A 14,047-nucleotide genomic window follows, 5' to 3' on the forward strand; every position below is an offset into this window, starting at 1 on the left:
CTGTCTTACATGGAGATAAATAAATTTTAATTTTGCTTACCTAGAAGGCTTCCTCTGAATTTCAATTGGAGAACTGTTGTGCTTTTTCCTTCGTATTTCAGCTTGCATAACATCCATAAGCGAAAAATTGTGTGCTGCTTCAACAGAATTGCTTATCTCTACAGGTTGCTGACCCCATACAGATCTGGACTGTTGGTTAAGCTGTTCTAACTGGTCGCCAAGAGATCCAGAATTTATTTCAGCAGCCATCTTTTTTCTCTGTTTCTGTGATATTTTCACAAGCTTCTTACCTTCGCTAGAAAGACAAAAGACACTGGTTTGAAATGTAACAGAACAAGATAGCAATTGTATAGAGTCTATTACAGGGCAGAGAAGAATAGTATAGATGTAAAATAGAATTTTTTTTTGCTAGCTGCTTTACGTCGCACCGACACAGATAGGTTTTATGGCGATGATGGGACAGGAAAGGGCTAGGAGTGGGAAGGAAGCGGCCGTGGCCTTAAGGTACAGCCCCAGCATTTGCCTGGTGTGAAAATGGGAAACCACGGAAAACCATTTTCAGGGCTGCTGACAGTGGGGTTCGACCCATAAAATAGAATAAAGCCTTTCTTAAACAGACCCTACATTAAGCAAAAATGTGTCTTAAGAAAATTATCCCAGTCCCTTGACTTGTAAAATGTAATGAATACCCTGAATAGGCTGTACGTGTCAAACACAGAAATGGAAACCAAAATATCTCCTTAAACGGAAAATTTCTTATCATCCTAACAGATCGTTCACCAATATTTTAACCATCCTATACGTTCTAGATTGTCTGCAGTGCAAGGGTAGGTACTGTACATGGCACATAGTACCTTCCTTCTTTCCCAATTTCTGCATTTTAGGGATTAAAAGCTGGGCATTTCCTTTGACAATTTATCTACTTCCATATGTTACAGTACTCTACAAATGCCTGTCAATAATTTTTGGAATTCACCACCTATGGTTCAGTACTTGTCACTTTGGCTTTGATGAGAAGAGTTGTGCTCAATTTTAATACAAGAGTTAAACTACTCCACGTGAGTGAGATAAAATGTCCATTAACCAGATCATGACATTGTTTAATGACGGAAAACTCAAATGTATGATATCTTAACAAATAAGATGGAAATCACTGGCAGAACCGCCACACAAACGTCAAAATCAAAAACGATCTTCGAAAAATTGAAAACGATGACATCAATAAAATAGTGTGGGAGTTGTTGGTCAAGTGTCAGTGCAAAAATCAGTGCATGTCAGGCACTATGATTAGGATTCTTCGAAAGCAAAAATTAGAAGGACTTTTTAATATCAAACCTTCTAAATATTTCACCAGTAAACAATCAGATCTGATGTGTTAACCACAATATCGTAGAATTAACCAGTTTCTATGCGTTATGATTCGTTAACTCCACCACCAGTAATAAATCAGTTGATTACACAGAATGAGAGGCAAACAAAAATTATATTCTTTCTTGTATTAATTCTAATGGCTCTGTTCCTATCTTATTCCAGTTTTCATGCTGCTTCTTTCAATCTGCCACAATATCCATGAAACTCTGAAACTCACTGTTCCTTCATAAGCTTGCTTCTAGGTCTTCCCCATCATTGTTTTCTTTCAATGAAGCCTTCTGCCACAGTACACATTCAAATTGGAGTAGCACAGTGACTGACCCTACCATTCAAAACTTCTGTTATGGATTGTGCAAAGGATTAATTTTCAATGCTTCACAGCATCTAGAACTGTGGAGTTTGAAATCTTATCTCTGCACATAACATTTATCATCTTGTGATAGAACCATATCTCAAAGGTTTTGAGACGGTTCTTTTAATTTTCATTCAAAGTCCATGTTTCACAGGCATACAATGTTACTGTCCATACAAATGCATGTAACAATCTCATTTGGAGAGAAAGGCTAAGTTGACTGGTACACAATCTCTTCTGCATAAAAGCTGTTTTCACTCTAGCAATACAGCATTTAACTTCAGTGATGTACTGTCCATCCCCTGTAATCTTCTGACCTGTTGTTGTTGTTGTTGTTGTTTGAGTCATCAGTCCATAGACTGGTTTGAAGCAGCTCTCCATGCCACCCTATCCTGAGCTAACTTTTTCATTTTTACGTAACTATTGCATCCTACATCTGCTCTAATCTGTTTGTCATATTCATACCTTGGTCTACCTCTACCGTTCTTACCACCTACACTTCCTTCAAAAACCAACTGAAGAAGTCCTGGATGTCTTAAGATGTGTCCTATCATTCTATCTCTTCTTCTCGTCAAATTTAGCCAAATCAATCTCCTCTCCCCAATTCGATTCAGTATCTCTTCATTCGTGATTCGTTCCATCCATCTCACCTTCAGCATTCTTCTGTAACACCACATTTCGAAAGTTTCTATTCTCTTTCTTTCTGAGCTAGTTATCGTCCATGTTTCACTTCCATGCAATGCCATGCTCCACACTAAAGTCTTCAAAAATATCTTTCTAATTCCTATATCAATGTTTGAAGTAAGCAAATTTCTTTTCTTAAGAAAGCTCTTTCTTGCTAGTGCTAGTCTGCATTTTATGTCCTCTTTCTGCCATCGTTAGTCATTTTACTACCCAAGTAACAATATTCATCTACTTCCTTTAAGACTTCATTTCCTAATCTAATATTTCTTGCATCACCTGCCTTCATTCGACTGCACTCCATTACTTTTGTTTTGGACTTATTTATTTTCATCTTGTACTCCTTACCCAAGACTTCGTCCATACCATTCAGCAGCTTCTCAAGATCTTCTGCAGTCTCAGATAAAATATCATCATCATCGGCAAATCTCAAGGTTTTGATTTCCTCTCCTTGGATTGTGATTCCCTTTCCAAATTCCTCTTTGATTTCCTTTACTGCCTGTTCTATGTAAACATTGAAAAGGAGGGGGGGACAAACTGCAGCCTTGCCCCACTCCTTTCTGGATTGCTGCTTCTTTTTCAAAGGCCTCGATTCTTATCACTGCAGACTGATTTTTATACAGATTGTACATAATTCTTCGTTCTCAGTATCTGATCCCAATCATCTTCAGAATCTTAAATAGCTTGGTCCAATCAACATTATCAAATGCCTTTTCTAGATCTACGAATGCTATGTACATGGGCTTGTCGTTCTTGATACAATCCTGTAAGAACAGACAAAGTCAAGATTGCTTCACGTGTTCCTACATTTCTTGTAAAGCCAAATTGATCTTCTTCCAACTCAGCTTCAACTTGTTTTTCCATTCTTCTGTAAATAATACGTGTTAAAATTTTGCAGGCATGAGATACTAAACTAATGGTGCGGTAGTTTTCACACTTGTCAGCACGGGCTTTCTTGGGAATAGGTACAACAATATTCTGCCGAAAATCGGATGGGACTTCTCCTGTCTCATACATCTTACACACTAAATAACCTGTCACAGCTCTGTCAAACTCTGACCTCAAAATTGGGTCTCTCATTTCATCAGCATCAACAGCCTCTTCATGTTCCAGAACCAAAATATCTACACTTTTACCTTGATACAACTGTTGGATATGCTCCTGTCATCCTCTGCTTTGTTTTCTTTCCCTAGAAGTGACTTTCCATCTGAGCTCTTAATATTCATACACCTAGATTTCCTTTCTCCAAAGGTTTCCTTGTTTTTCCTATATGCAGCATCTACCTTTCCCAGGACCATACAACCTTGGACATACTTGAACTTCTCCTTCAGCCATTCTTCCTTAGCTACCTTGCACTTTCTATCCACTTGATTCTTTAATCGCCAGTATTCTTTTCTGCCCTCTTCATTTCTGGCATTCTTGTATTTTCGTCGTTCATCAATCAGGTCTAGTATCTCCTGAGTTATCCACTGATTCTTTGCCGATCTTTTCTTCCTTCCTAACATTTCTTCAGCAGCCCTACTGACTTCATTTTTCATGACTATCCACTCTTCCTCCATTGTGTTTCCTTCAGCCTTTTCATTTAGCCCTTGTGCAACATGTTCCTTGAAACAATCCCTCACACTATTTTCTTTCAACTTGTCTACATCCCATCTTTTTGCATTCTTTCCTTTCTTCAATTTCTTCAGCTTCAGATGGCATTTCATGACCAACAAGTTGTGGTCAGAGTACACGTCTGCTCCTGGGAAAGTTTTGCAATCCAACACCTGATTTCTGAATCTCTGCCTAATCATAATGAAGTCTATTTGATACCTTCCAGTGTCTCCAGGTCTCATCCACGTATACAGTCGTCATTTGTGGTGTTTGAACCAAGTATTGGCAAGGACTAAATTATGATCAGTGCAGAATTCAACCAGCCGACTTCCTCTATCGCTCCTTTGACCCAATCCAAATTCTCCTACTGTATTACCTTCTCTTCCTTGGCCTACCACTGCATTCCAGTCTGCCATCACAATTAGATTCTCGTCACCTTTGACATATTGAATTAAATCTTCTATCTCCTCATATGTTCTTTCGATTTCTTCATCATCCGCTGAACTAGTAGGCATATAGACCTGCACAATTGTGGTGGGCATTGGTTTGGTGTCTATCTTGACAACAATAATTCTTTCACTATGCCGGTCGTAGTAGCTTATCCGCTGCCCTATTTTCTTATTCATTATTAAACCAACTCCTGAATTTCTCCTGTTTGATTTTGTGTTGATAATTCGGTAGTCGCCTGACCAAAAATCCTGTTCTTCCTGCCAACGTACTTCACTTATACCAACTACATCTAACTTTAGCCTATCCATCTCCCTTTACAGATTCTCTAACCTACCACAACGATTCAAACTTCTAACATTCCACGCTCCGACTCGCAGAATGTCAGTATCCATCTTCCTGATGATCGCCCCCTCTCGTGTAGTCCCCACCCGGAGATCCGAATGGGGGACTAGTTTACCTCCGGAATATTTTACCCGGGAGGAAGCCATCATCAGTACATCATTCATACAGAGAGAGCTGCATGTCCTCGGGAGGTAGTTACGGCTGTAGTTTCCTGTTGCTTTCAGCCATGTAGCAGTATCAACATAGCTAAGCCATGTTGAGTATTATTACAAGGCCACATAAGTCAATCATCCAGACTGCCGCCCTTGCAACTACCGAAAGGCTGCTATCCCCCTTTCGATGAACCATTCCTTAGTCTGGTCTCTCAACAGATACCCATCCGATATGGTTGCACCTGCGGCTCGGCTATCTGCTTCATTGGGACACACAAGCCTCCCCACCGCGGCAAGGTCACATGGTTCGCAGGGGAGGCTTCTGTGAAAGATCTGACTTGTTCTATATCAGAGTCATCAATCTGTAAGTGAAGAGATTTTGGGCTTTTCAAGACTGTACTGCCTTTTGTCTTCAATTTTCATACCGTATTTTTGTACCATTGATGCAACTCTTGACAGCACTGCCTACATGGTAGATGGCCTGCCAGCCAGAATAGTATGATCGTCTGCAAACTTTATTACTTGCACGAGTATTTCATTGACTTTTACTCCTAAACTTATGTCTTCTACAGCTTCTACAATCCAACTCACTAAAATCATTAAAAAGAACTGGGGAGAGAGGATATCCTTGTCTTACTCCTGGATTTTTAGACTCTCTCAAAAATACAACTGCATTTTGACCATTGTAGATGTCCTATATGAGTGAGATGAGTTGTTCTTCCACTCTTATATTCCTTAATAAAGGAAATAATTTATACCAGGAAACTGTATCAAATTTAATTTTTTTAAACAATTTGTTTTCCGTTGCAATGACACAAATAGGCCTTATGATGACAATGGGATAGAAAAGGACTAGGAGTGGATTCAAACCCACTATCTTTCAAATGCAAGTTGACAGCTACATGACACAGGCCACACAGCTACTCACTCAGTAAAATGTCTTTTTATAGTCAATGAAGCATATGTACAGATTTGGCTCTTGCTCGTCATACATTCTCCGAGAAGTTGTAAGTGTAAAGAAGTAAGTATAAATAACCACCTAATCGATACTTTATTAATGCCTCAGGCAAAATTGAATAAAATTAAAACTTACAGGACATGTTTCGACCACTTAGTGGTCCTCTTCAGCTGTATAAATAAAGAACTGAAAAGAAAAACATTGACAATAAGCACAAATAAAAGTTCTTTGGAGACTCCTTTGATAAAAATGGAGGTCGTCAGAATAGGTCATCTTGCCTTTCGTTCTTGTTTGGAAAAGATGTTTATTCTGCGCTGTTTAGAGGGTCTGTCTTTGAGCGCGACCTGGTGAAGTAACGATGTGATACAGTTTGACAGTTCATGGAAAGCTCTGGAGAGAAGGGAAGTAGAGTTTCATCGTCATCTAAAATAACATGTGAGGGAGGAGGGAGATTGGGCTGTGCTTCTGCGATGTCGTGTTTGATTATATCTCTTGTTCGTCTAGTCTGTTTCATGTCTACCCATTCTAAGTATTTGCTAATATTCTCATATAAGATGTTTTTATGCTCGTTGTTTTCGTTGAGATTCTCTTCACCGTTTTCCAATTTATCAAGAACGATGTGGATGTTTTCCAGGTTGTTCATAAGATTACCTTTATTAATCATACAGATAATTTGAAGGTCCTGTTTTATATTGGTGAATTTGTGGTTGGACTCTTTCATATGGGATCCCATGGCAGAGAATCTTTTGTATCTTTCAGCATTGACGTGTTCTTGATATCTAATTGAGAAGTTCCTTCCAGATTGTCCCACGTAAGTTTTTTTACATTGAGCACAAGTCAGCTTATAAATACCCGATTCCTGGAATTCGTCATCTTTAAGTTTATTAGCTTTATAATGACTAAAGAACCTATGTTTCGTGTTGTTGTTTGTAGAGAAGGCTACCTTGGTATTGTGTTTCTTGAATAAGTTGGTGATTTCGTAAATCTTCGGGTTATTAAAGGTGAATTTTACATATCCTTTTTCTTTTTCTGAATGCTGTTTAAGTTTAATTTGTTGTTGGTATTTGCATTTAGTGATGATTTTATTGATGAATTTCAAACTGAAACCATTATGTAGAGCCTGTTGACAGATTTACGAAATCACCAACTTATTCAAGAAACACAATACCAAGGTAGACTTCTCTACAAACAACAACACGAAACATAGGTTCTTTAGTCATAATAAAGCTAATAAACTTAAAGATGACGAATTCCAGGAATCGGGTATTTATAAGCTGACTTGTGCTCAATGTAAAAAAACTTACGTGGGACAATCTGGAAGGAACTTCTCAATTAGATATCAAGAACACGTCAATACTGAAAGATACAAAAGATTCTCTGCCATGGGATCCCATATGAAAGAGTCCAACCACAAATTCACCAATATAAAACAGGACCTTCAAATTATCTGTATGATTAATAAAGGTAATCTTATGAACAACCTGGAAAACATCCACATCGTTCTTGATAAATTGGAAAACGGTGAAGAGAATCTCAACGAAAACAACGAGCATAAAAACATCTTATATGAGAATATTAGCAAATACTTAGAATGGGTAGACATGAAACAGACTAGACGAACAAGAGATATAATCAAACACGACATCGCAGAAGCACAGCCCAATCTCCCTCCTCCCTCACATGTTATTTTAGATGACGATGAAACTCTACTTCCCTTCTCTCCAGAGCTTTCCATGAACTGTCAAACTGTATCACATCGTTACTTCACCAGGTCGCGCTCAAAGACAGACCCTCTAAACAGCGCAGAATAAACATCTTTTCCAAACAAGAACGAAAGGCAAGATGACCTATTCTGACGACCTCCATTTTTATCAAAGGAGTCTCCAAAGAACTTTTATTTGTGCTTATTGTCAATGTTTTTCTTTTCAGTTCTTTATTTATACAGCTGAAGAGGACCACTAAGTGGTCGAAACATGTCCTGTAAGTTTTAATTTTATTCAATTTTGCCTGAGGCATTAATAAAGTATCGATTAGGTTTATACTTACTTCTTGATTAAACATCGATACGGTCATGAAATGGACAACTTGTAAGTTGTAAGTGTGTCAATGGCATCTCAGGTAGCAACTCCTCGATGGAAACCAAATTGTGTTTCTTGGATTTAGCCATAGATGGCTCCTTCTAGTATTTTCTTTATAATTTGGAGGATGATTTTGAATTCCTGAGGAACCAGACAAATATTTTTGTACATACCACAGCTCGTCACAGTTGCTTTCTTTGGTAAAATGACCCGGATGGAGTTCCAAAATTCAGATGGCTAAATACACTTTTAATAGATTTTCCAAGTTACAACATACAGTTTATCAGTGATTATATCACCAGCTGTCACGAGTTCAATAGGTAGGTCATTGATGCCTTGAGCTTTCTCATTAGGTAGTGACATCATTGCCAACTCAAATTCATTGCTAGTCGCAAGTAAAGGTGTGGCTAAACTTGTATCCAAGTTGGTTGTATGTAGTTGAACTGTTCACTATTCAGTGTGTTAATGTACCTTTCCCAGTAGTTTGTTATTAATGTTTCATCAGTGATGACAGCCTTAGTTCTCATGCAATGCGGTGGTTAAGAATTATTTTTGGTAAACAGCATATTTTCCTGATTGTTTTCAGCATCAAGCTGCTCTTTCCTCACCTTCCCAGTTTTTTCGAATTCTTCATATTTGAAATGGAACTTTCTTTGGCGTTTCTACATTCTCAGTCCATTTCATTTTGAAGTCTTATGTCGTTCTCTATTTGTCAGGTCAGGTACATACTGCTACCGTATGTGACAGTAGACAGTACTACCTGCGACTGTCTGGCCGAGGGTTGGGCGGCTGTTACCAAACCTGACAAACTAAGGGATAACCAATGGCTATGGGCAGAGGAGTTCACCCTTAGGGGGCTTGAGAAGCCATTCTGTAGCAAATGACACAAATTCAACTGGAAGCTGCTGCCTTGCAGATGTGGCAGGGGACTGCTAAAGGCTAAGGGAGATAACCCCGACAGAAAATCTCTAACATTAGGCCTAGCAAGTCAGTCAGAGATTAACTGCAATTGCTTTCAACACTTATACGAGCCTTGGATGCAAACAAAGAACTGGGAGTAGACAACAGCACCCGCAGACTCATGCCAGGTATGATGGCTTACAGCCTGATGATAAGCCAAGCCTTGCGATTGTGCAACAACCCCAAAGACAACACACTCGAATAGGAACAATCACTTTCTGAGTTTGACTGGGAAATGTGAAGAGTTAGTGGACATCATGGAGAGAAGGAAAATATCAATCCTAGGACTGAGTGAAACTAAATGGAAAGGTAAAGGGAAGAAAGAGTTGTTGTAAAACTATACCCTCTACTGGAATAGTAACAACAAAGAAATGAGAAATGGAGTAGGATTGATATTGTCTAAAGAGTTAGATGGTATTACAGAGAATCAGTACATCAATGAGAGGATTATAAAGGCAACAGTTCACCTCGGGAAAGAGAAGATGACACTGGTGCAAATGTATGCCCCTCAGATGGGTTGCAGTCAAGATGAGAAGAAGTTTCTCAAAGACCTAGAAGAGACCATCAGTAAAGGGCAATCATTATCAGGGACCTCAACGCACAGCTCAGGACAGACACGAATGGCTATGAGAAGGTGATGGGACCACATGGCTATGGAAGAAGGAATTGAAGGGGAACATCTCCTAGGCTTCTGCATAGGAAACTGTTTGGTAGTAAAAAACAGTTGGTTCAACAAAAGAGTCAGTCACGAGATTACCCGTTACAGCTGGGTGGAAAGAGCAACACGGTCACTGACTATGTCGTCACAGATGAAGAAAGAAGTAGACTTGTGACTGATGTCAAGGTGATTCCAAGTGAGAACATCAATAGCGACCACCGGTTGTTAGTTGCAGATCTGAAAGACAATGTATCAAAGATAACAACCAGGAAATTGCCTAAGGTTAAGGTGTGGGGACTACAACAGATTGGAAAAAGGACTAAATATCAGGACCGTATAAGAGGACAACTGCCTACAGAAGAAGTGGAGAGTTACAAGTAATGAAAATCATTTTATTTTCCGTATTGAAAGAATCTCAATAATAATATAAGAGAATTTATTGGACTCCAACCTATTCAATACATTACAGGATGTTAACATTTTTAGTTAAACATCGTTAAAATGGAGACATGTTTCGCCCTCCTTGTGGGGCATCATCAGTCATATCAAAGCACCTCAAAGTTAAACCAGACGTCTGGTTGGAAATTATGAACATAATATGTAAGAAAGAATACATTAAAAAACACGTACAAGGTTCTATCCTAAACGAAATAACAATAAACTAGTTACACATAGTAAAATACGCTAGTGGTTTCTTAATATTAAAATGAGGCCATCATATGTACAGTATAACAATGAAAGTAATCAAAGTCTACACGATATTGAGTTCGATGGTAGTTCTACGTAGTATATACAAATGTTGGCAAAATAAAATACAATTTATAATTACTGTACACTTATTTATAATCAATTTTAACAAATATTTTATAATCAATTTTAACAATTATAAATAAGTGTGCAAATAAATTGTATTTTATTTTGCCAACATTTGTATATACTACGTAGAACTACCATCGAACTCAATATCATGTAGACTTTGATTACTTTCATTGTTATACTGTACATATGATGGCCTCATTTTAATATTAAGAAACCACTAGCGTATTTTACTATGTGTAACTAGTTTATTGTTATTTCGTTTAGGATAGGACCTTGTACATGTTTTTTAATGTATTCTTTCTTACATATTATGTTCATAATTTCCAACCAGACGTCTGGTTTAACTTTGAGGTGCTTTGATATGACTGATGATGCCCCACAAGGAGGGCGAAACATGTCTCCATTTTAACGATGTTTAACTAAAAATGTTAACATCCTGTAATGTATTGAATAGGTTGGAGTCCAATAAATTCTCTTATATTATTACTGAAGTGGAGAGTGGTGAGGTAGAGTGGACAAGATTTAAAAACACCTTAATAAAAGAAGCAATAGAGGTTTTCAGGAAGATAATTGCGAGAGTAAGGGAAAAAGAGACACACTGGTGGAATGAAAGAGTAAGATCCTCAATAAAGGAAAGGAACATAGCACAAAAAGAATGAGATAGAGAAAAATAATCACAAATTCACAGACATAAAACAAGATATGGAAATCCTCAAAATCATCAACAAAGGACCCCTCCATAACATTACTGAAAGCTGCTTCATACATATAGATCAATATTTTAACCTGAATCATATCTTAAAGACATTTCAGAAAAGCCAAATATACTATTTGACCTTCTAATTCCCATTTTAGAAACGTCAAACCAAAAAGTCACAATTCAGTTTTTCATAATACAGCACCTTTCCTCAGCAGCCGTCTCTTTTCCCACATCTTTCGGCCCCAACTTAATTCTCCACCTTCCCCTCCACCACCTCTCCCCTTGCCCCGCCCCTTCCTTTCCTTTGAATCTCACAACCGTTAGTATGAGGCACACAACAATAGGCTATGCACCACATGCCGCAACGAGACGTCTCATATAACCTATGCCATTTGACCAACACATTCTTTCATTCAATTTATTAATTTTATCTATCATTTACTCAGGTTAACTTCATGGACACCGCAATGAATTGCGAATTTATACCAGCCACAAATTAAGAATGTGTCAGTTTTAACCATATCTTCATGTACCGGTATTAAATTATTTTTTTACATTAATTTTTAAATTAATTTAATCCCATACAATCCCATTAGATCTTTAAAACAGGATTAACCAATTCAATCCAAATAGAACATAATGTTATTATACACCAATGTAAATTATTGTAAACGATTAGTTTTTAAGAATAGTTTTAATATAACATCCACTTCAGAGCTCTGACTTATGAGTATAGAATGTATGGCTGATGATGCCTGCGATGACAGGTGAAACAGGCACCATTACAACCTTAACAGAATGATTATATCATAGTCTTAAAGACTTTAAAGTATTGAATATGTGGTTTTCAATAAATTAATGTAAAAAATGTTAGTACATTGAATTTCAATATGGTCTAATAATGAGATTAATCACTTGTAATGTGCCGTCCTGACAATGTCCAACAGCATTTCAGCAAGATTTAAACAAGCACTACGGGAACATTTCATTTCATTTACGTTGGTTGATGTGGAAACACCATCTAGCAGTTCTGCGTCAACTGGTGGTTATTTACAGTGGTGTCCAGTGGCTTGCATACTGCTAACACCACTCAAGTAGATTTGGTGATTGATGATCCGACTACAGAATCAACATTTACCAGTTCCCGTTTTGCAATTGAATTTGTAATGACTGATGGAACTAACAATTCTATAATATTAATGCAAGAAAGAGTCTGGATGATGAGCATACTCCAGATGCTAAGAATTTAGAACCTAATTTATTTTTCAAATTTTACACATAGTTCATCCCAGATTTTAATGTCAATTGTGTGTTTGTACATCTGTTTTTATGTCAATTGTGTGTTTGTACATTTGTTTAGTTATTAGATGTATTACACTAAGGCTGAAGATGGCCAGCCAAGGCCAAAACTAGTCTCTAGTTTAGTAATGTAATTTAAAAATACTGCATATTATAGTACTGAAAAGGTGGAGCATTACAACATTAATTTAATAATAATAATAATAATAATAATAATAATAATAATAATAATAATAATAATAATATTAATATTAATAATTAATAATAATTCTGTTCAATTTTGGTAGCGATGTTTCACCAGAATTAAAACCATTTGGCATCAACAATAGTCTCAAGGGCTCTTCCACGTATAAAGGCATCCCCTGAGGCTTTAAACAAGGTGTTCATTATAACATAACCTCCTTCTATGCAGAAATCTACCAGTCTCTGGCCTCTTTTTTATTTTTCCTAACTCAATTGTCCAGCAATGGACATTTAAAACCATCACCGACTATGGAGTTCTAGTTCTAGTCTCCCATGATGATATTGTCGCTAGCACATGTGTGTTCATGATGGAAGTCAAGCTCCTTATACATAACCTCAACTTCCTGATCTTTAATACTAGATATTGGTACATAGAGTTGAACAATGACTAGAGTTGAGCTAATTGCCACCATCCTACGATTCATTACCATTACATCCTTCGTAACGGCTGAAGTTCTTTTGTCCGACAGGATTGCTACACCTCTTTGGTCTTCGAGACTTCTAGAGTGTACCACTATTATTATCACTTTGAAATTCCCCTTGATCAGGCCATCTTGTTTCACACAATCCTAATACATTGATAGTATGATCCTTGGCCTCTTATTTTTGGAATTTTCTAATCTTCCAGAACTCATCATTGTACAAACATTCCATATGGCAATATTTATGCAAGGTTTTCGCTTGATGATCTGGGAAACCTTGCCTCCTCACCTCCTGGGCCCGGTTACCAGTTGTTGCCAGCTACTGTTATCTTTAACTTATACATTTCATGGCATTATCATATGAAATGAAGTGAGATGGTTTCCCCTTGCTCACCAGCATTAGCCCATCCTGGGATTAAATTGCCCTCAAACATCCATGGTTACGAAAAACAACAACAAAAAAATATATAGAGAGAACAGTGACAAGACTGGTCTATTCCTCTCTCTGTGTGTGTGTTTGAAAGACTAAAAATATTTAGGAGAAAAAGCTATCAAAAGAAATACTGTTTTTCTGCGTGCTTTTATAACAAGTGAAATGGAGAAACCTTTTGTTATCAGCAAAAAAGCTAAGCCCTGACGCTTCAAAAACATGAATGTACGTAAACTTCCTGTTGAGTCGAAATAAAACACAAAGGTGTGGATGACGTCATGCATCAAAGAGGACTGGTTAAGGGCATTCAATGGATAATTGCAAAACCAGCACGTTTCATTGTTTCTGGATAATGCACAAACTGTCCTGGTTCTGGATGCAGTGATTTGGATAAATCAAGTTGGGAACAAGTTTCTTAGAGAAACTGTGACAAAACGTGTCAAGATGGGAAGATTTCTCATAATGGAAATTTCTGCCGACATACAAAGACACAATGACAATCAAGATTTGCAAAATTTAAAAAAATGAATTTGTTTTTG

At 37.5% G+C, this 14,047-nt stretch overlaps 1 protein-coding gene across 1 annotated transcript in view; it reads right to left on the reverse strand.

Annotated features, from left to right (window-relative positions):
* LOC136858795 (inhibitor of Bruton tyrosine kinase) overlaps positions 1–14,047 on the reverse strand; it is a 191,820-nt gene that overhangs the window by 17,221 nt on the left and 160,552 nt on the right. The window contains exon 16 of the mRNA XM_067138609.2: positions 41–295. Within this exon, the coding sequence (XP_066994710.2) occupies positions 41–295 (255 nt within the window). The remainder of the gene's footprint in view (positions 1–40; positions 296–14,047) is intronic.

The sequence above is a fragment of the Anabrus simplex genome, chromosome 1 (assembly GCF_040414725.1).
Source record: "Anabrus simplex isolate iqAnaSimp1 chromosome 1, ASM4041472v1, whole genome shotgun sequence".
In the NCBI taxonomy this organism is placed as follows: Eukaryota; Metazoa; Arthropoda; class Insecta; order Orthoptera; family Tettigoniidae; genus Anabrus; species Anabrus simplex.